The sequence below is a fragment of the Ambystoma mexicanum genome, chromosome 8 (genome assembly GCF_040938575.1).
Source record: "Ambystoma mexicanum isolate Mex_15411 chromosome 8, UKY_AmexF1_1, whole genome shotgun sequence".
Lineage (NCBI taxonomy): Eukaryota > Metazoa > Chordata > Amphibia > Caudata > Ambystomatidae > Ambystoma > Ambystoma mexicanum.
Genome location: NC_090929.1, coordinates 1,718,089,194 through 1,718,110,883, shown reverse-complemented (window position 1 = coordinate 1,718,110,883; position 21,690 = coordinate 1,718,089,194). Strand labels below are relative to the sequence as shown.

The 21,690-nt window shown below is 47.3% G+C and overlaps 1 protein-coding gene across 1 annotated transcript in view; it reads right to left on the bottom strand.

Moving 5' to 3' along the window:
• LOC138473484 (deleted in malignant brain tumors 1 protein-like) overlaps positions 1-21,690 on the bottom strand; it is a 1,627,178-nt gene that overhangs the window by 1,469,417 nt on the left and 136,071 nt on the right. Inside the window, exon 3 of the mRNA XM_069612128.1 lies at positions 18,098-18,109. Coding sequence (XP_069468229.1) covers positions 18,098-18,109 — 12 coding nt within the window. The remainder of the gene's footprint in view (positions 1-18,097; positions 18,110-21,690) is intronic.

Here is a 21,690-nt window from a genome sequence, read left to right as displayed (position 1 = left end):
CAACTGTGGGAAGAACACAGGCCTCAGAATGATCACCACATGCCCTACCGCATGCATACCCTTCAACTGTGGGAAGAACACAGGACTTAGAATGATCACCACATGCCCTACCGCCTGCACACCCTTCAACTGTGGGAAGAACACAGGCCTTAAAATGATCACCACATGCACTACCGTGTGCACACCCTTCAACTGTGGGAAGAAAACAGGCCTCAGAAAGATCACCACACGCACTAATTCCTGCACACCCTTCAACAGTGGCAAGAACACAGGCCTCAGTATGATCACCACACGCACTAAAGCCTGCACACCCTTCAACTGTGGGGAGAAGACAGGCCTCAGAATGATCACCACACGCACTACAGCCTGCACACTCTTCAGCTGTGGCAAGAACACAGCCTCAGAATGATCACCACACGCACTACAGTCTGCACACCCTTCAACTGTGGGAAGAACACCAGCCTCAGAATGATCACCACATGCACTAAAGCCTGCACACTCTTCAACTGTGGGAAGAACACAGACCCCAGAAGATCACCACATGCACTATCGCCTGCGCACCCTTCAACTGTGGGAAGAACACAGGCATCAGAATGATCACCACATGCCCTACAACCTGCACACCCTTCAACTGTGGGAAGAACACAGGCCTCAGAATGATCACCACATGCACTACCGCCTGAACACCCTTCAACTGTGGGAAGAACACAGGCCTCAGAATGATCACCACATGCCCTACCGCCTGCACACCCTTCAACTCTGGGAAGAACACAGGCCTCAGAATGATCACCACATGCACTACCACCTGCACACCCTTCAACTCTGGGAAGAACACAGGCCTCAGAATGATCACGAGATGAACTAACGCCTGCACATCCTTCAACTGTGGGAAGAACACAGGCCTCAGAATGATCACCACATGCACTACCGCCTGCACACCCTTCAACTATGGGAAGAACACAGGCCCAAGAATGATCACCACATGCACTACCGCCTGCACACCCTTAAACTCTGGGAAGAACACAGGCCTCAGAATGATCACCACATGCCCTACCGCCTGCACACCATTCAACTGTGGGAAGAACACAGGCCTCAGAATGATCAACACATGCACTACCGCCTGCACACCGTTCAACTATGGGAAGAACACAGACCCCAGAATGATCCCCACATGCACTACCGCCTGCACACCCTTCAACTGTGGGAAGAACACAGACCCCAGAATGATCACCACATGCACTACCGCCTGCACACCCTTCAACTGTGGGAAGAACACAGGCCTCAGAATGATCACCACATGCCCTACCGCCTGCATACCCTTCAACTGTGGGAAGAACAGAGGATTTAGAATGATCACCACATGCCCTACCGCCTGCACACCCTTCAACTGTGGGAAGAACACAGGCCTTAAAATGATCACCACATGCACTACCGTGTGCACACCCTTCAACTGTGGGAAGAAAACAGGCCTCAGAAAGATCACCACACGCACTAATGCCTGCACACCCTTCAACAGTGGCAAGAACACAGGCCTCAGTATGATCACCACACGCACTAAAGCCTGCACACCCTTCAACTGTGGGGAGAAGACAGGCCTCAGAATGATCACCACACGCACTACAGCCTGCACACTCTTCAGCTGTGGCAAGAACACAGGCCTCAGAATGATCACCACACGCACTACAGTCCGCACACCCTTCAATTGTGGGAAGAACACAGGCCTCAGAACGATCACCACACGCACTACAGCCTGCACACACTTCAACTGTGGGAAGAACACAGGCCTCAGAATGAACACCACACACACTACAGCCTGCACTTCCTTCAACTGTGGGAAGAACACAGGCCTCAGAATGATCACCACATGCACTACCGCCTGAACACCCTTCAACTGTGGGAAGAACACAGGCCTCAGAATGATCACCACATGCCCTACCGCCTGCACACCCTTCAACTCTGGGAAGAACACAGGCCTCAGAATGATCACCACATGCACTACCACCTGCACACCCTTCAACTCTGGGAAGAACACAGGCCTCAGAATGATCACGACATGAACTACCGCCTGCACATCCTTCAACTGTGGGAAGAACACAGGCCTCAGAATGATCACCACATGCACTACCGCCTGCACACCCTTCAACTATGGGAAGAACACAGGCCCAAGAATGATCACCACATGCACTACCGCCTGCACACCCTTAAACTCTGGGAAGAACACAGGCCTCAGAATGATCACCACATGCCCTACCGCCTGCACACCGTTCAACTGTGGGAAGAACACAGACCTCAGAATGATCAACACATGCACTACCGCCTGCACACCGTTCAACTGTGGGAAGAACACAGACCCCAGAATGATCCCCACATGCACTACTGCCTGCACACCCTTCAACTGTGGGAAGAACACAGACCCCAGAATGATCACCACATGCACTACCGCCTGCACACCCTTCAACTGTGGGAAGAACACAGGCCTCAGAATGATCACCACATGTCCTACCGCCTGCATACCCTTCAACTGTGGGAAGAACACAGGACTTAGAATGATCACCACATGCCCTACCGCCTGCACACCCTTCAACTGTGGGAAGAACACAGGCCTTAAAATGATCACCACATGCACTACCGTGTGCACACCCTTCAACTGTGGGAAGAAAACAGGCCTCAGAAAGATCACCACACGCACTAATGCCTGCACACCCTTCAACAGTGGCAAGAACACAGGCCTCAGTATGATCACCACACGCACTAAAGCCTGCACACCCTTCAACTGTGGGGAGAAGACAGGCCTCAGAATGATCACCACACGCACTACAGCCTGCACACTCTTCAGCTGTGGCAAGAACACAGGCCTCAGAATGATCACCACACGCACTATAGTCCGCACACCCTTCAATTGTGGGAAGAACACAGGCCTCAGAACGATCACCACACGCACTACAGCCTGCACACACTTCAACTGTGGGAAGAACACAGGCCTCAGAATGAACACCACACACACTAAAGCCTGCACTTCCTTCAACTGTGGGAAGAACACAGGCCTCAGAATGATCACCAAACCCACCACAGCCTGCACGCCCTTCAACTGTGGGAAGAAACCCTTCAACTGTGGGAAGAACACAGGCCTCAGAATGATCACTACATGCACTAAAGCCTGCACACCCTTCAACTGTGGGAAGAACACAGGCCTCAGAATGATCACCACATGCACTACAGCCTGCACACCCTTCAACTGTGGGAAGAACACAGGCTTCAGAATGATCACCACATGCACTACCGCCTGCACACCCTTTAACTGTGGGTAAAACCCAGGCCTCAGAATGATCAACACATGCACTACAGCCTGCACACCCTTCAACTGTGGGAAGAAGACAGGCCTCAGAATGATCACCACATGCACTACAGCCTGCACACCCTTCAACTGTGGGAAGAAGACAGGCCTCAGAATGATCACCACATGCACTACCGCCTGCACACCCTTTAACTGTGGGTAAAACCCAGGCCTCAGAATGATCACCACATGCACTACAGCCTGCACACCCTTCAACTGTGGGAAGAAGACAGGCCTCAGAATGATCACCACATGCACTACAGCCTGCACACCCTTCAACTGGGGGAAGAACACAGGCCTCGGAATCATCACCACATGCACTACTGCCTGCACACCCTTAAACTGTGGGAAGAACACAGGCCTCAGAATGATCACGACATGCACTTAAGACTACATGAGCAAACCACGGCCAGCAGTATGATATGATAGGTTATTTATAATGCGCTTAATACCCAGAGGTTTCTAAGCGCGGACCTGGGGATCGAACTTGTGTTGCTCTGTGTCGTCTTGCTTCCAAGGCGAGCACGTTGCCCCTGAGCTATCCTCCCGAGTATGTTATGATATGGCATTTGTAACATGCCTATAAAGAAGTGTTTCAAGACGCGACGAGCCAAGGAAGGGGGAAACAGAGGCAGGACAGAGACAACAATCTTACTAGGCCAAGTGATATTGCGATCACGCAAGTGCAGGGGAGGGAGAAAGTGCCAGGAGAAAGGGGAGGGGGGAGTGCTGTACATGGGATCAAAACAATAACAAGCTGTGCAGCCAGCAGGTGGCAGGTTCAAGGGTAAGTGCAGACAGCAGGTGTCCAAAAGTGCAGGTAGGTGGACTGTAGGGTTACAGATACAGACCCAAGTGCAAGGGTTGCTGGGAGGCAGTGCATCTGGGCAGGTATGGACATGGGCCCGAAATGAGAGGATAGTCAGGTGTCCAGTGCAGTATCAGACAGGACATCAGCATGGGAGAGGAAGAGAGAAAGCAGAAGCAAAGAGGAAAGTCTTGAGGTGCTTCCGGCACTGCAGATGGTACTCCTCGAGTTTCAGAGAGGCAGGGAGGCTGTTCCAGGGGGTGGCCCCAGCTGAAGAAAGAGATCCACCATCCACTTGTTTCTTGGAGAAGCGACTGACCCTGAGGGAGTTGGAGGTGGAGCAGCGAAGAGCTCAAGTAGGAAGGTATTTACAAAGAGAGAGTTGGAGGTATTGAGGATGGCCTTGTGGACAATGCAGAGGTTCTTGAACCTAATGCTTGCAGCCACTGGGAGCCAATGCAGATATTGTAGTGCTGGAGAGATACAGTCCCTGGGTTGGAGGCCACAGACAAGTCTTGCAGTCCTGTTCTGGATGGGTTGCAGAGGACGGAGAGTAGAAGCAGGCAGATTTAGAAAGAGGCTGTTGCAGTAGTCTAGCCTAGAGAGAACCAGAGCTCGAGAGACAATGAGTTTCTTGGGGAAGGAGAGAAAAGGAAGAAAACCTCTGAGGAGGCGCAGTTGGTAATTGGACTTCTTAGAGACGTCAGAGATCAGAGGAGAAAAGGAGAGTGTGGAGTTGAAGATGACCCTGAGGTTCTTAGACTCACAGGTGGGAGGAGGAAGAGGGCCAAGGGAGGATGGCCAGAGAGTGACAGGAAAGGAGGTTGCAGGTGTGCCAATGTGGAGAATCTCCATCTTGCTGGAATTAATGCAGAGATCATTGGCGGCACACCACTCCTGGATAGCAGACAGACATAGATGAGAGAAGGAGAAGAGGTGGCAGAGGGGAGCCTGAAAACGAGCTGAGTGTCACCCGCATAGCACTGAAAGTTGGTGCAGAGAGCGGCAGTGTGGTGGCCCGAGAGGTGCCAGGTATTGGTTGAACAGCCAGGGAGAGAGGTTAGAACCCTGAGCAACACCACAGTTAGAGAGTGAGGAAAGGAAGGACCCAAGTTGGACCTGGGAGGGTCGATCAGAGAGGACCAAGGTCAGCCAGGCCAGGGCCTGATCGGTGATACCCAGGTTCTCACGGAGACGATTGAGCAGGATGGCATGGTTGACCATGTCAAAGGCAGAAGAGAGATCGAGTAAGATGAGGACAGAGCGGAGATTAGAATGACAATGCTATTTAATTATAGCTGGTTAATAAGGCAGCAAAAGTGAGACACAGTCACACAGTGGTACCACAAGTGAAAGGGGGAGGAATATGGGACAAGGAATAACCCTCACACACTTGTGAGATTATGGTCAGATAAGTGCCACAGGGACATGGAACGTGAAGTGCAAAAAAGGTAAAGGCAGGAGCCCTAGACCACGAATCACTAGAAGGCAATGCAGCATTACATACGTGCAGTTGCCATGTTTTTTATCATACCCCACTTGTCAGAGTCCACCCCCCATCCCAGAGTCACACAGAATGGCCGAGGATAGTGTGTATGCAAGGAGCCCAGGGGAGTTGCGTCTCTCTGCTTTATGGTACTTCCCCGGAGCATCCGAACAGGTTCGCTATTGGACAGAAACATGTTTCGAATGGATTGTGCCCTCCTATGTATTCCTCATCTTTACATAGATTTCCTTCCAGCTTTAGCTGCTTTGAAAATAAAAATGTGGCATAGGACGCTGTGCGTTGATGGTATATATAGCAAGCGCAGTGCCCGTTGGTGTCGGGTCAGTTTGTCCGTGATAGCTAATGCTTTGAGAAATACGGTGCGCTTTGGTGTTTTGGGAGAAAAAACTGCAACATTGAGTACAATGACCTCATCTTCGACACCATCAACCTCGAAGACCGGGTTAAAAAAGTGTCACGACTGCGGCACCAAGATGTCCCTCATGAATCCTCATTGAGTGTGTCTTTGGTGCCTTGGCGTGGAGCATAGGATGGAGGACTGTGAGTCCGTCTATGACTGGTAAGGCTCTGAAAGAGCATAAAGAGAAATTAGCAGTGGGTAGGCCCCCTACTAAATCCCCCTCGATGGTGACGTCAAAGAAACACTCGTCTGACGAGTCGAGAGGCGACTCTCCTTGAAGGAAGAGATCGAAAAAAGTGCTCACATTCCAGGAACCGATAGCACGATTCCTCATCGAATAAGGCGAAGTAAAGGCGCTATAGGTTGCCTATTTCTTCCTCATCCAATTCCTCTCCAGAGAGAAGGATATCCTGTCCAACTAAATCCTCGACACCAGCTCAGTGGGAGGAATTCAGGCAGGAAATGCTAAACATTTTCGAGAAGGGGTCCCTGACCCCCTCAGAGGAAAAAGAAAAAGGCCATTCTCCTGTCATGCCATCGACAGCCGACAAGGAAAGGGCTAAGGCTAAATCCTGCATGCCCTCGAGCCCGGGACGCAAGCCGCAGACCCCTCGAGAACCGTTGAGGCCTCGACTTGATTCACAATCATCATAGACTGCATTGAGTCGAAGGTCAAGCCCTTTGAGGGCTCAGTCGATGCCAGGATCTGTGCATAAATCGTCGAACACATCAACGCCATTAGTGTCCAGACCGTTGACACCATCGATGCTGAAATCGTCAACGCCCTTTTTGTCAAAGAAACCACCGACGCCATCAATGCTTTTGCCCACAAAAGCTCCAGTAATTTCGAAACAAACTGAAATATTGTATAAGCCTTTGCCAAGGTAAGATTTTTTCATATATTTATCCTCCATTTTTGAGGAGCACGGGCCATCGGACCAGGACACTCCTCCATTTAGGCTGGAGTATGGCACTCTTAATTTGCCTAGAAACACTTGTGTACAGGCGCGTTATAAATATCATATGATATCATAATGTCCCAGATGCTCTAATATCTGATGAGTCCGGGTTAAAGGACTTATATGAGAATCTTCTATCTGCTAGCGGTACTGACACATCACCGGAACTGGAGGCTCTGCAGACCATGCAGATGCCTCTTATAGGCAACTTATGACCAGAGTTATTGACTTTCTGGGATGGGGCAGACCTGCTCCACCGTTCGAGCAAGACGATTTAACAGACATTCTCGACGTGGGTCCACGGAAGGATCCGGTTCTACCATTTCATGTTGCCCTTCAAAAAATGGTAATGGCAAATTGGGAGTTTCCTGAATCAAGTCCTGCGGTGAATAAGAAGCTCACCAAGACGTACAGGCCTTCAAGCAGTGACTCTGACTACTTGTCAAAGCAGCCGACACCAGAAAGGCTGATGGTTCAGGCGGCGACATCTACTTCCAAACAGACTGCAAACAGGCAAACCATGCCACCAAATACAGATGATAAGCATTTCAATGCTTGGGCAAGGAAAGTATTTTTCAATCTGCGGATGCCACTTGCACCGTAGCAAAATTTACATTCACCGTTTGGGATTTTTTAGCTATGGCGGCTGACCATATTTCCAAAGGGGAATAAAGAGACGGCTTCCTGAATATTGTAATAGATGATAAGCAGGCAATGTGTGAGTCTCTACAAACAGGGCTGGACTCGGCTGATAGCATTAGCAGAACAATGGCAGCGAGCACAGTAATACGCAGGTTTGCGTGGTTGAGGAAGTCAGGTTTTGCCACCAGACAGCCACAACCATCTCACCCAGTGGATCACCTGGGAGGGGTAAGTCCTTTCGCTTCTACTCCTCAGTTGGAAGAGCGAGAGGAATGGTTAGTCAAAGGGGCCAAAGAAGATTCCCAGGTGGTGGACGAGGGAGGGGGGCAAAGTCTGCCCAAGCAGCGGCTACTTTAGCCGCCTTAAAACCTCTCTGAGGCCTTAATGCACAAGACCCTGGTGGGAGGCAGACTCTCACTACATCTGCATGAATGGAAGGGTATTGCTTCAGATGCGTGGGCATTGGAAATAGTAGCCCAGGGTTACTGCCTCCCCTTTCTAAAAAGGCCTCAGGACTATCCACTGAGGAGCCACTCTTACAAAGTTCTGGATCCGTTCTTTGTGCAGGAAAATGTGAGCCTGCTAGAGAAAGGTGCTATAGAACCAGTACCTGTAACGGAGAGGAATAAAGGGTAGTACTCTCCTTATTTCCTAATCTCTGAGTAGGATGCATGATTAAGACCCATTTTGGACTTCAGATGCTTGATCAAGTTCCTCAGGAAGGACAGGTTCAAGATGATCACACTTTCTCACATCTTTCAGGTCCTCCAGCTCCAGGATTGGATGGTGTCATTGGACCCTCAGGATGCTTTCTTTCATGTGCCAATCCATCTCAAGCACAGGAAGTACCTGAGGTTCATTGGTGGCGTTCTCATGATCAGTTTCGAGTTCTGCCATTCGGGCTGACCTCCGGCCCAAAGGTCTTCAGCAAGTTGATGGGAGTGAGTCTCACGAGACGGGGGATTCATATCTACCCCTACCTGGAGGATTGGCTGATCAGGGCCTGTCCCCCGAGCAGGCCCTGGAACATCTCAACATAACCTGCCACTCGCTCCACAGACTAGGCTTCTCCCTCAATTACAAAAAGTCCCACATGAGATCATCTCAAAGACTAGAATTCAATGAAGCAGAACTGAATGCCTCCTTGGGAATAGCCTTGCCACCCGTGGTGAGGGCTCGACATACCGCAGATGGTCACCAAATTCCAGATTGCCTTTGACTTTTTGAGGTTGCTCGGCCTCATGCCATTCTGCATTTTCCTGGTGCCAGAGGCTCGCCTGAGAATACGGTCCCTTCAGTGGGCTCTCAGGACACAGTGGCCTCATTTCTCGGGCAAGATGTCAGATCTGCTTCAGGTTCCAAGCAGTGTAGCACAGGATCTCCTGTGGTGGGCCTGCGAGAACATTGTTCTGAAGGGAGAACCTTTTTGGCAACCATGGCCAGAGATAACAATAGTTACGGGCACCTCACTCACGGGGTGGGGAGCCCACACCAATGATCTGACAATCAGCGGTCGTTGGTCTCAATCGGAGTCCAAACTGCACATTAACCTTTTGGAGCTGAAGGCCTTTGTGCCCTCTGTACAGGGAAAGAATGTCCTAATAATTCCCCGAAACGCACAGTGACCATATACTACCTCAACAAGAGAGGAGATGTAGGGCCACTACCACTGTGCTGAGAGGCAATGCAGCTCTGGTTCTGGGCAATTCAATTGGGAATTTCTCTATAAGCAGTTCACCTAGCTGGCTAGGAGAACACAGTGGCGGACACTCTGTACAGGCATAGCAGAGTCTCCCATGAGTGGTAACTAGCTCAGGAAGTCCTTGAAGAGATCTTTGCGCTTTGAGGAAACCCTCAAGTAGATCTGTTCATGACCAGTGTCAACCGGACGTGCGATCTGTTCTGCTCCAGGGAATTTCCCCCAAGAGGAGCTCTAGGAGATGCTTTCTCAGTGGACTGGGAGTTTCCACTCCTGTTCGCGTTTCCTCCAGTCCTTGTTATTCCTCAAGTGATCAGGAGGTTGAAAAAGTTCAGAGAAGCCATGATCCTAATTGCTACGGATTAGGCCAGGAGGACGTGGTACCCGGACCTTCTGGACATGTCCATCTGCCCTCCAAAGCGTCTTCCACAAAGAGAAGACCTTCTCTCGCTAGAGGAGGGTTGGGTTCTCCATCCAGAGGTCAAGACTTTCAACCTTCACTTGTGGTTTCTAAGAGGTTGAGATACAGGAATTGGGACCTCGGTATGACGTAATGGAGATCTTGCTTTCAGCCAGGAGGCCAGCAACAACATCTTTGTACTGCTGCCATTGGAACAAGTTCAGCAGCTGGTGCAGAGAAAAGGATGTGGGTCCTTTTCTGTGCAGTACACCTATGGTGATACCATTTTTGTTACATTTGGCAAATCTGGGGCTCCAAATTGAACAATAATAGGTTATTTTGTTATCTTCAAGCACACAACTGAAGAGGTATATTTCAAGGTGCCTTTGATCATGCAATTTCTTAAAGGGCTCACTAACGTGTTCACTCCTACACCCTTAAAAGTTTCAGTTTGGGATTTTAATCCTGTGTTGACATTTCTGATGTGTGCTCCCTTTGAGCCACTCCATTTCTGTCCACTGAGGGGACTAACATTTCAAACGATTCTGTTAGTTGCGTTGACATCCGCCCCCAGGATGAGTTGCAGGCCTTATCTAGTAAGCCTCCATTTACTATCTTTTACAAGGACAAACTTGTACTTAGGATTAAACCTTCTTTTTTGCCACAAATTGTATCAGATTTTCATTTATCCCAGAAAATTGTGCTTCCAACATTCTATCCACCTCCTCATCCATGCAAGGAAGAGGAAAGGCTACACAGGCATAATCCAAGAAGGGCTATGAGCATTACGTTTCAGGGATGTTGAAAATGCACCAGCATGACCAGCTTTTCATTACATTGGACATAAACTGGGGCTTCCAGGTACAAAACACACTTTGTCCAGTTGGATAATTCTTGCCATTACGGAATGCTACAGATTGGCTGGAAAAGATCCTCCTGAAGGCCAGAGAGCTCATTCCACAAGGTGCATGGCGACTTCTTCTGCTCTGCAAACACGGGTGCCTATCAAAGACATTTGTGCGGCAGCCACTTGGTCTACCATACACACATTTGCTAAGCATTACTGTCTGAAGTCATCCTCTAGCCAGGAAAGAGGAGTTTGAAAAGCTGTCCTCTATTCAATTCATGACAAATGGAAAATTCATACTCCCTCCTCCAATACTTAACACTGCTTTGGGAGTCTATCAAAAAATGAGGAATACGTGGGAGGACACAATCCATTTGAAGAACACGTTACTTACCCCTTGTAACGTTCTTTCGACTGGATATTCCTCCCACATATTCCTCGTTGCCCCTCCCAGTCTAACCCGCTGTAGAATTTGCAGGCATTAGACTTTACGCTCTTTCAAAGTCTGGTACTGGCTGCGACTCACTGACGCGGGTACTTCTGCGAGAGCAAGGCGCAAAAACAGAACTGAAGCCAACTGTGAAACCAGCAAAGGGTCCCCCTGGTTGGCGTTTATTGAGAGACAGTTCAAGTGTCAGCTGCTTCTTGGGAAGCTCCTGTGTAATCATTGGAGCACCAAGGATTCAATCCATAGTTTGCATTACCCCCATGAGTTCCTTTTGGAGTGAACTTGTTTGAAGATATCTTCCACTGGATGTTTTTGTGAGGGTGGGGCCATATTCACGCCCCACCCATGCCCTGAACAAGATCAGGTTAACGCAAGGCTACATTAGAAGCCACCCTTGCTGACGAAACACTTGTAGACAAGACAATGTTAATACGTTTTTGCCCGCTGTAAAACATAATGACACACTTGTAGTTTACTTGGGTGTGAGAAATTGAAGAATTTTTGGAGTTTTCTTTAAGAAAAAAAAAGGTCTGGCATAACTGTGTCAGAATTCCAGCAGCCGTGTCGGGAGGAGCGGTCAGGAGGCCCCTCTCCATCTTACCACACCTTGATCAGCAAAGTGGACAAGCAACAGGGACCGCGACGGTGAGATGCAGCGCCAACAGATATAGTTCTAATTTCTTGCCCAATAATATCTGGACTACGCGTGACACCGCAATTGTGCAGTGCTCGGATTCACATATGCTCCATAGGCATTGAATTGGCGGATTTCGGGATCCCCCACCATTGCCTGCAACGCAGATAATAGCTGCCACCTCCAGGCCTGACCTTCTATCCCAGCAAATCAGTGGCTGAGCTCTGCTATTTCCAGCTCCCGCCCCCACCGATAGGCAAGAGCCATAGTGTGGAAGCACCGTCGCAGAAGGGGCAAGCAAAAGAGGCTGCCTGTCTGTGGCGGGTAGCTGGGCGCCACCCCTGTTGTCTCAGTACAGAGTAAGTGTGCTCCTTCACTCATCCACTTTCATACCCCGCAGGCCATAACATTCTACTTGAAGTAAGTCCCGCGACGAGTGCGAGAAACCGACCCTTTCTCGTCGAAACAACTGCTATTGAAGATCGAGCTAACACATCATCCGCTGGGACACGCATGCCTCCCCCTTGCCTGCCCACAAGCTCTCAGAACTGGCCTGGTGCGTGGGCAATATATCCTAACACTTAGCCAACCCGGCCACCAGCCAGGCTATACTACTGTTGCTACATCGCTGAACTCTGAAGGCTAACCGCAGCTCCTGAGGCCCTATCCATAGGTCTACACACCCTAGCATAGCAATCATTACAAGAGTCATTGGAGCTAGTGTCCTTCGCTCCATTGACGGCTCACGCCCCACCGGGCCACGAGTTAAATAACCATTGTGTCCGTAAAAATGACATTGCTCTATACGAACAAATGCAAGCTGTATAGTTATCCAGTGCTATTAATGATCAACTCAGCAATAACCCAACCGAAATGCCTGAATAATTGACTGATGTATTATTGTGCATTATCCACTTCTGCCACAGATTAATGTATCACTGGGCAAATGCATCACACAAGATGTACTGTATTGTATTGTATAAGTCGGCCCAGCCTACCATGCAATACCTTGTCATTCTACCCTATTGGTAGTATCCTGAACTAGCCAACTTTGCCAAATTGTGCCATTCTGCCCTTTTGGTAGTATCCTGAACTAGCCTGCTATGCCAGACTGTATCACTCTACCCTACTGGTAGTACCTAGAACTAGTCTACTAGACCACACTGTGTTAGCCTATTGGTAGGTACTCAAACAAGGCTACTAATTTAAACTGTGCTATCTCACCCCACTGGTAGCAACATCGAATTAGCCGACTATCCCTGACTGCGTTGCCTTACCATCTATGTGACAGGCATACATACAGTCCTACTAAGGGCCATTCTATACCTGATCTCCATGACTAGCACCATAGGCCTTTACCTCCCACCTGTCCCCTATCTAACTAGGAGTGATCATCTCTCAGCTCTCATGGAGGACCCATTGAAACCACTGTTACCAATGTGTGTTTGTTTATAACGCGCCGATAGCCCGCAGGCATCACCTAGCAACTTGAGTCATGCACAGCCACAAACCCCCAAAGTTCACATTCAGGACCTACCCAAAACTGATAGACCATGTAGTTCCTCCACCAGAAACCATAGACTCTGCTCCAGACTACCTAAATTATTCAAACCTCTCGCCAGGTCAACTATCAATGTAAACTCAAGGAAAATATGCCCCCTAACTAAACCAACCAACACTATCTTAAACACCACTAATCTAAATCCTCCAAAACTCAAGCATGAAAACTGCCACCAGAATAAACTTTATAATGTACCCCTCGAGAATGCAACTAATAACCAGTTCCTGTTAAAAACACTGACAGGTAATAACGCCCCTCACCTCAAAGGGGCCTTAATAAATGCCCGATCCATAGTGGCTCAGGCCACAAAGATAGCGGACCTTATACAGGCAGAAAAGTTTGATTTCCTAGCCATCACCGAATCCTGGCTTCATACTGCAGCCGGCCCGCCCTCATGCTTGTAGTCCCAGAGGATTACACAATACTCAGAGCCGGCAGAACCAAAGCGCGCGGTGGAGGCTTAGCTATAATAGCCAAAACCAGCCTAGCCATGAGACTAGCCCCTTCATCTGATGTTAAATCCTGCGAATCCCTGATCGATAAACTACCCATCTCCGGATCCCTAACCCTCACCATTAACCTACTATATAGACCCTCAGGCCCCATTGGGTCGTTTGAGGAAGACCTAACTACCATCCTTTCTGACAACCTAACAAATACCTCACAAGTCCTCTTGCTAGGTTATTTCAACCTGGGGTTTAAAGACCCTAAAAACCAGCAAGCAGCCTTAATCGCTGGCTCTCTCACTGAACTAGGCTTTAGTCAAAAAGTGACTCTCCCCACCCATAACAAAGGAAGAACTCTTGATTGGGTGGCAGAGTATAACTGGAAAGCCTCCATTACGTCCATCACTCCACAGTCATGGTCAGAGTACCACCTCTTAGCTTTCTCACTTGAAGCCATAACACTGACCACAGAAAACATCCCATCGGCCGCCTGTAGCCACCTGGAATAAAAAAAAAACATCACTGCTAACAAACTATTACCTCTAAAACTAGCGACACTTAACTCCCTACCACAGTCAACTGATCCCTACATCCTAGTCAATGAATACAACAAAATAATGTCCAAAGCCTTTTACTCCATTGCCCCACTTAAACTGAGAAAGTGTAAACCCAAAATGCGTCTGAAAACCTGGTTCTCTCCACACCCTAAATCACAGAGACTAGAAAAAAGAAAAAGTGAAGCCATATGGAGACAACTACCTTCGGACGACAAAAGGTCCAACCTTAGCAACATATCTTCCCACTACAAGAAAGAAATAATCCTCGCCAAACAAGACACCTACAACAAGAGAACCCTACAAGCCAACGCAAGCATACAAGAACTCGAATCTCCCATCCCGACGTCAGACAACTGTGTAAAAGACAAAAACTGGTGCACCAGCATTCAACAAGCCCTATCTAACAAAATATCATCCCTCCAGGATAAGATCGCTAATAAAAAAGATAACCTTCAAAACTCAATCCAACCACCTAGCACACCCACGCCTGCACGCAAACCCACACACCGCTTCAGATTCTCCAAAGTGTCTATCCTAGAGGTTGAAAAAGTCATCCTCACCCTCAAACCATCTAACTGCCAAGATGCCCCATGCCCAGCCCAAATTATCAAAGCTGCTGCCAAGATCTATCACCTTTCAACTCGAAACTAATGAATGCATCTTTTTCCACTGACACCATCCCCAGCAACCTTAAGGAGTCCTGGGTACTCCTGCTCCTCAAAAACAATCTCTAGACCCTTCCATACCCACCAACTACAGAGCCATCACCACAGTTCCCTTCCTGCTCAAAATCATAGACAGGGTAGCATACCTCCAAATACAGAAATATCTAGAACATAACCAACTCCTAGGAGTCCACCAGTCAGGCTTCAGACCCCAACACGGGACCGAAACAGCACGGATAGACCTTAAGGCAAATCAATGCACTTAGGGACACTGGAAAAACCGCCCTATTGCTATTACTTGACCTATCGGCGGCGCTCGATTTGGTGGACCACAAAGTCCTATGTGACCATTTGGCTTTGGCCGCGCACTTCTCTCAAGAAGCAATAGACTGGATACAATCCTTCCTTTCACCTTCAGCATCTGTCGACCCCATTCATATCACATGTGGGGTACCCCAGGGCTCTTGTGTCTCTCCTACCATGTAAAACATCTTCACTAAGCCCCTTTTCGATGATCTAGATAGTCTTGGTATCTCCTACACCAACTATGCCGATGATATCCAGATCCTCATACCGCTGACGGGGGATTATGACAAGGATTTGGCCTTTGTGAACAGAGTCTACCTCATCATCCAGGCATGGATACCCTCTCACGGTCTATGCCTGAATGATGACAAAACTGAGCTCCTCATCCTCGGCACTACTCCCAATCTTAATAAACTTGGCCACAAATACACCAGTTTTAACATCGATGGCAACACCATGAAAGTTGCCAAAGAAGTTAAAACATTAGGTTTCTACCTAGACACCACCCTCTCATTCCCCAAACAAGTCAACTCTATGGCCTCTGCCACTGCTTACACATGTAAGCTAATTAGAGCTGCCAAAGCCTTCCTCTCCATGCACAGCTGCATCACCTTGGCCAGAGCCCTAATTCTATCAAAACTGGACTACTGTAATGGCCTATACCTGGAGGCCAACAAATAAATCATTAACAAAATTCAGATTCTCCAAAATAACGCCTTTAGAGCAGCATTGGGCATAGCAAAAAAGGTTCATATTTCAGAGACAAGGAGAATGAATAATTGGCTCACCACCAATGATAAAATACTGCTAAAAATGGCCTCACTTACACACAAGTGCCTAAATAATGCCGCTCCCACGCTATCTTATAGAAAGATTTAACAGACAATCACCCGACAGGCCAACAAGAACCGCCAACTCTAACTTACTGCCGGTACCTAGGATTAAACTCGCCAAAACGGGAGGGTGCAGCTTCCCAGTTAAAGCCGCTCAGTTGTGTAACTCCCTACCCCCCGCCATAAGGGCAGACCAATCATATACACATTTCAGACACAACATCAGTGACTGGATTAAAGAAAATTACCGCTAAAATACAGGACGCCTCCCGCCGGCTCCTCCCTAGTATCTTGCACTGTATATAGTGCCTGATAGCTTATCCCTACCTCACCCTGTATATATCCTCTACGGTGTTTTCCTAATACTCTGCTAACTGAGTCTACCATATTTCTGTATGTATATAATATCTAAATGTTTGTGACCTCCTCTCTGTTCGGAACTTGTTACCTTCTCCTTTTCTGTATAGAATTGTTGACTTTCTGCCTGTTGTTCATACCTGTACAGCCCTGTAACCTAAACTGAGAATATTCTTGTCTCCTCCTGTGCCCTGATACCTTCGCGTCTGGCGTGCATTATAAATAATAAAACAAACAAACTGCTAACCCATAACACTGTGAGTGTACATTGGATGTATTTGAGTGAATATGTGTGAGAATAGTGGAATGGTTTTGAGAATGGCAAATGAGTAGGGAATCGGTGTGGTTTTTATAAACATACATTTTGGTGTACTATGTTTTTGTACGAAAGTCGATTTTTTGTATGGTAAATACGTGTTAGTCGAATCTGTCCACCTCATAGCCGAGGTCCATTTGCTTGTAATACTTATCTGCTTCCCTGGAGGACCTCCGGTATTACAGGTACCCGCATTTCCTTTATTTTATGAAATGACTCTTTAAAATGAACAGGTTAGTATATAGTGTACCATATTGAGTCTGTCTGATAATATATCACTCATTGTTGTTTTTTACCAGGCTCATTTAGGCCTCAGTTATGCCTCGCATTTCATATCCCAAATATAGGAAAATGGACTTCTAAAACAGAATACTTTCTTATGAACTGAATATTTCTGTTTACATTTCATAAAATGACGACTGATGAATGTTTGCTGATCAGCAAAACTGCAGCTTGAATGCAACATCTTAAATTGAAAGAGAAGTTCTTTGTAAAATGGATCAGCTTCTTTGCAAAGAAAGCCTCAGGCCGCAGGTGGCTTCAGGAATCCAGAGCCTAGGGTAGCGTATTCTCCAGGAGCCAGGACTATGGGGTGCACTAGGACGTTATCAACCTCCATGTGGGCTCTCTATACTTTAGTACATCCCTACTCCCCACAACGATCCCAAGAGTTGGCCAGTGCAAGGCAACCTCTACTCTATGAACTGTTACTTCTACGCGTGAACCTTCTCCCTCTGGGACTTTCTAAAGACTCGTGCTGGCGCCGTCGCTTCTGAGCATCGATTAGACGGGCCTGCAGACTGCTTTGCGGAGCCCCCTCTTGCCCACCTAAAATGGGAACTCGACAGTTCTCTTGGTCCTCTAATGCTGATCACAACCGCACTCCTGTTGGTCTAGAGAGGGCAAGACACCTGTTCATTGCTTAATCAGAAAAGAATCATTTTGGAAGAAATGCTGATAGCTCTAAAGTCATGAGTTCTTTCTGCAAGGAAATGTTAACTGGCAGCTAGCAGACACATATAAAAGAAAAGTGGAAACATGTAGGTACTTGAGACTAGAGGTGACCAACAGTTCCTCAGATAGAAACCTAATGGTAAGTCGAATAAAAAAAACCAAGATGTCATGTGCAATTCTGAGAGGCATTGACTGACAGATGGGCTGGTTCTTTTTCACTTCCACATTGACTTTATGCAAGAAGAAATGTATACCATTTCGGGAGGATAGCTCAGGTGCAACGTGCTCGCCTTGGAAGCAAGACGACACGGAGCTTGGTCCGCGCTTAGAAACATCAGGGTATTGAGCGCCTTATAAATAACCTATCCTATCATATCATATCATACCATGGATTGCAAACAGTCTTGAAGCTTTGACCTCCAACTCGGATGAGGTCCTGGCGAGAATAGAGGGCAGATGTTGGCGTCCATGTCTTGGCTGGCCTAGAAACACTACTTTGCCTCTGTGTAGACTGAAGTTACCATTGGTGTAACTACGCAGGATCATTACAATAAGAAGGAGTATCAGGGTACTTCTAGGCTCTCTGTTCCAGAAACAAGACGCATGAAAGGCTTGCATTAGGATTGTACACCTTTCCTTTCCGGTGCGCCCTATTTTCATTTGTGCGGTGGGCAGGAGGGTCGGATGGCAATGCATGATTCTGTAGCCCCCTTCCTGCCTGCCACATAGGTACTACAGCATTTGCACTGGCATGGATCTCCAATGCTGTGGACTCTTTGCTGGATCAGAAGAAGGACACAGACTCGGGCTTTCCCTCTCACTGGTGTTTCATTAAATGATAGGCTGAAAACTCCTGATTTTCCTTAAACTAGAAGGCATTCCCTGCCTAGCAAAACTAACTGGGGTGCCCGTCAGTCGCCCATGGGGTTCCAAAACCAAAATGCAGTCCACTGTCCCACATCTGACCTACGCTTGCCCTGGCACTATTAAGAATAACCCAAATCTAACCGCTGCTTGCCCTGGCACTATTAATCCAACCTACACTTGCCCTGGCACTAGTAATCTAACCTACGCTTGCCTTGGCACTACTAAGAATAACCCAAATCTAACCTACACTTGCCCTGGCACTATTAATCTAACCTATGCTTGCCCTGGCACTATTAATATAACCTATGCTTGCCTTGGCACTATCTAACCTATGCTTGCCCTGGCACTATTAATCTAACCTACGCTTGCCTTGGCACTATTAAGAATAACCCAAATCTAACCTATGCTTACCCTGGCACTATTAATCTAACCTATGCTTGCCCTGGCACTATTAATCTAACCTACGCTTGCCTTGGCACCATCTAACCTATGCTTGCCCTGGCACTATTAATCTAACCTACGCTTGCCTTGGCACTATCTAACCTATGCTTGCCCTGGCACTATTAATCTAACCTACGCTTGCCTTGGCACTATCTAACCTACGCTTGCCCTGGCACTATTAATCTAACCCATGCTTTCCCTGGCACTATTAATCTAACCTATGCTTGCCTTGGCACTATCTAACTTATGCTTGCCCTGGCACTATTAATCTAACCTACGCTTGCCTTGGCACTATCTAACCTACGCTTGCCCTGGCACTATTATGAATAACCCAAATCTAACCTACGCTTGCCTTGGCACTATTAATCTAACCTATGCTTGTCCTGGCACTATCTAACCTACGCTTGCCCTGGCACTATTAATGTAACCTACACTTGCCCTGGCACTATTAATGTAACCTATGCTTGCGCTGGACTATTAATCTAACCTACACTTGCCCTGGCACTATTAATCTAACCTATGCTTGCCCTGGCATTATTAATCTAACGTATGCTTGTCCTGGCACTATTAATATAACCTATGCTTGCGCTGGCGCTATTAATCTAACCTACGTTTGCCTTGGCACTATTAATCTAACCTACGCTTGCCCTGGCACTATTAAGAATAACTCAAATCTAACCTACGCTTGCCTTGGCACTATTTATCTAACCAACGCTTGCGCTGGCACTATTAAGAATAACCCAAATCTAACCTACGCTTGCCTTGGCACTATTATTGTAACCTACGCTTGCGTTGGCACTATTAAACTAACCTACGCTTGCCCTGGCACTATTAAGAATAACCCAAATGTAACCTACGCTAGCCTTGGCACTATTAAAGTAACCTACGCTTGCCCTGGCATTATTAATCTAACGAATGCTTGCCTTGGCACTATTAATGTAACCTATGCTTGCGTTGGCACTATTAATCTAATCTACGCTTGCCTTGGCACTATCAATCTAACCTATGTTTGTCCTGGCACTATCTAACCTACGCTTGCCCTGGCACTATTAATGTAACCTACACTTGCCCTGGCACTATTAATGTAACCTATGCTTGCGCTGGACTATTAATCTAACCTACACTTGCCCTGGCACTATTAATCTAACCTATGCTTGCCCTGGCATTATTAATCTAACGTATGCTTGTCCTGGCACTATTAATATAACCTATGCTTGCGCTGGCGCTATTAATCTAACCTACGTTTGCCTTGGCACTATTAATCTAACCTACGCTTGCCCTGGCACTATTAAGAATAACTCAAATCTAACCTACGCTTGCCTTGGCACTATTTATCTAACCAACGCTTGCGCTGGCACTATTAAGAATAACCCAAATCTAACCTACGCTTGCCTTGGCACTATTATTGTAACCTACGCTTGCGTTGGCACTATTAAACTAACCTACGCTTGCCCTGGCACTATTAAGAATAACCCAAATGTAACCTACGCTTGCCTTGGCACTATTAAAGTAACCTACGCTTGCCCTGGCATTATTAATCTAACGAATGCTTGCCTTGGCACTATTAATGTAACCTATGCTTGCGTTGGCACTATTAATCTAATCTACGCTTGCCTTGGCACTATCAATCTAACCTACGCTTGCCCTAGCACTATTAAGAATAACCCAAATCTAACCTACGCTTGCCTTGGCACTATTAATCTAACGTACGCTTGCCCTGGCACTATTAAGAATAACCCAAATCTAACCTACGCTTAACTTGGCACTATTATTGTAACCTTCGCTTGCGTTGGCACTATTAATCTAACCAACACTTTCCCTTGCACTATTAAGAATAACCCAAATCTAACCTACGCTTGCTTTGGCACTATTAATCTAACCTCTGCTTGCCCAGGCACTATTAATCTAACCTACACTTGCCCTGGCACTATTAATCTAACCAATTGTCGGAATAGAAATAATATCATGCCTCCTATTGTAATAGATATATGTATATTGCCCTACGCCAAGTTGTCTAAACATCATGCGCTAACAAACTCCACGGCAAGGTCTTGACCTCAGAGAAATCAATGTAAGCCACCATCTTGAATCAAGCCGCCATTTTAGGTTCTCTTGTTATGTAGAAGTCACCCTGAACATCAAAATGGAGGCCAAATGACATTTCGAATAGATTCTGGCCGTTGTGACCTCCGTAAAGCTGAATGATTAATATGCCTGCAGGCTACTTGTCGGGGTCGTGAACTGAGACCTTGTCCTACTGTTGACCTATATGTAAATGTACTACTTATATCAGCGAAACTAATCAAAAATGCATATATCAAAGGTTGACCTGGCAAGGAACCCTAGACCAGTATTGTATTTCACAGAATGGTTAACCCGCAAGAGGGTTGGCCAAGGGCTGGACAAATTGTATAAATGTTCTGGGTATTCCAATGTGCGGTCTCTCACTGAACACATCGAACCCTTGTTGAAGTTCGTTATGTTATACTGAGAGCCGAATAGCTATCCGTTTGTCAGTTGACTTGGTAACTGTTGTAGCTTGAAATAAAGTACTTGTATGTTTCTTTGTAACCTGTGTTGGTGTGTTTCCTTTTGGGCTTCCCGGCCTCATATTATTTTTCTGTTTTCACAGTTGGCGCCCGAATAGGGACCCTCAAGATTGATGCCGGATCATTGAAGGTTGACGCAGGCTATCAAACCAGGATCGGA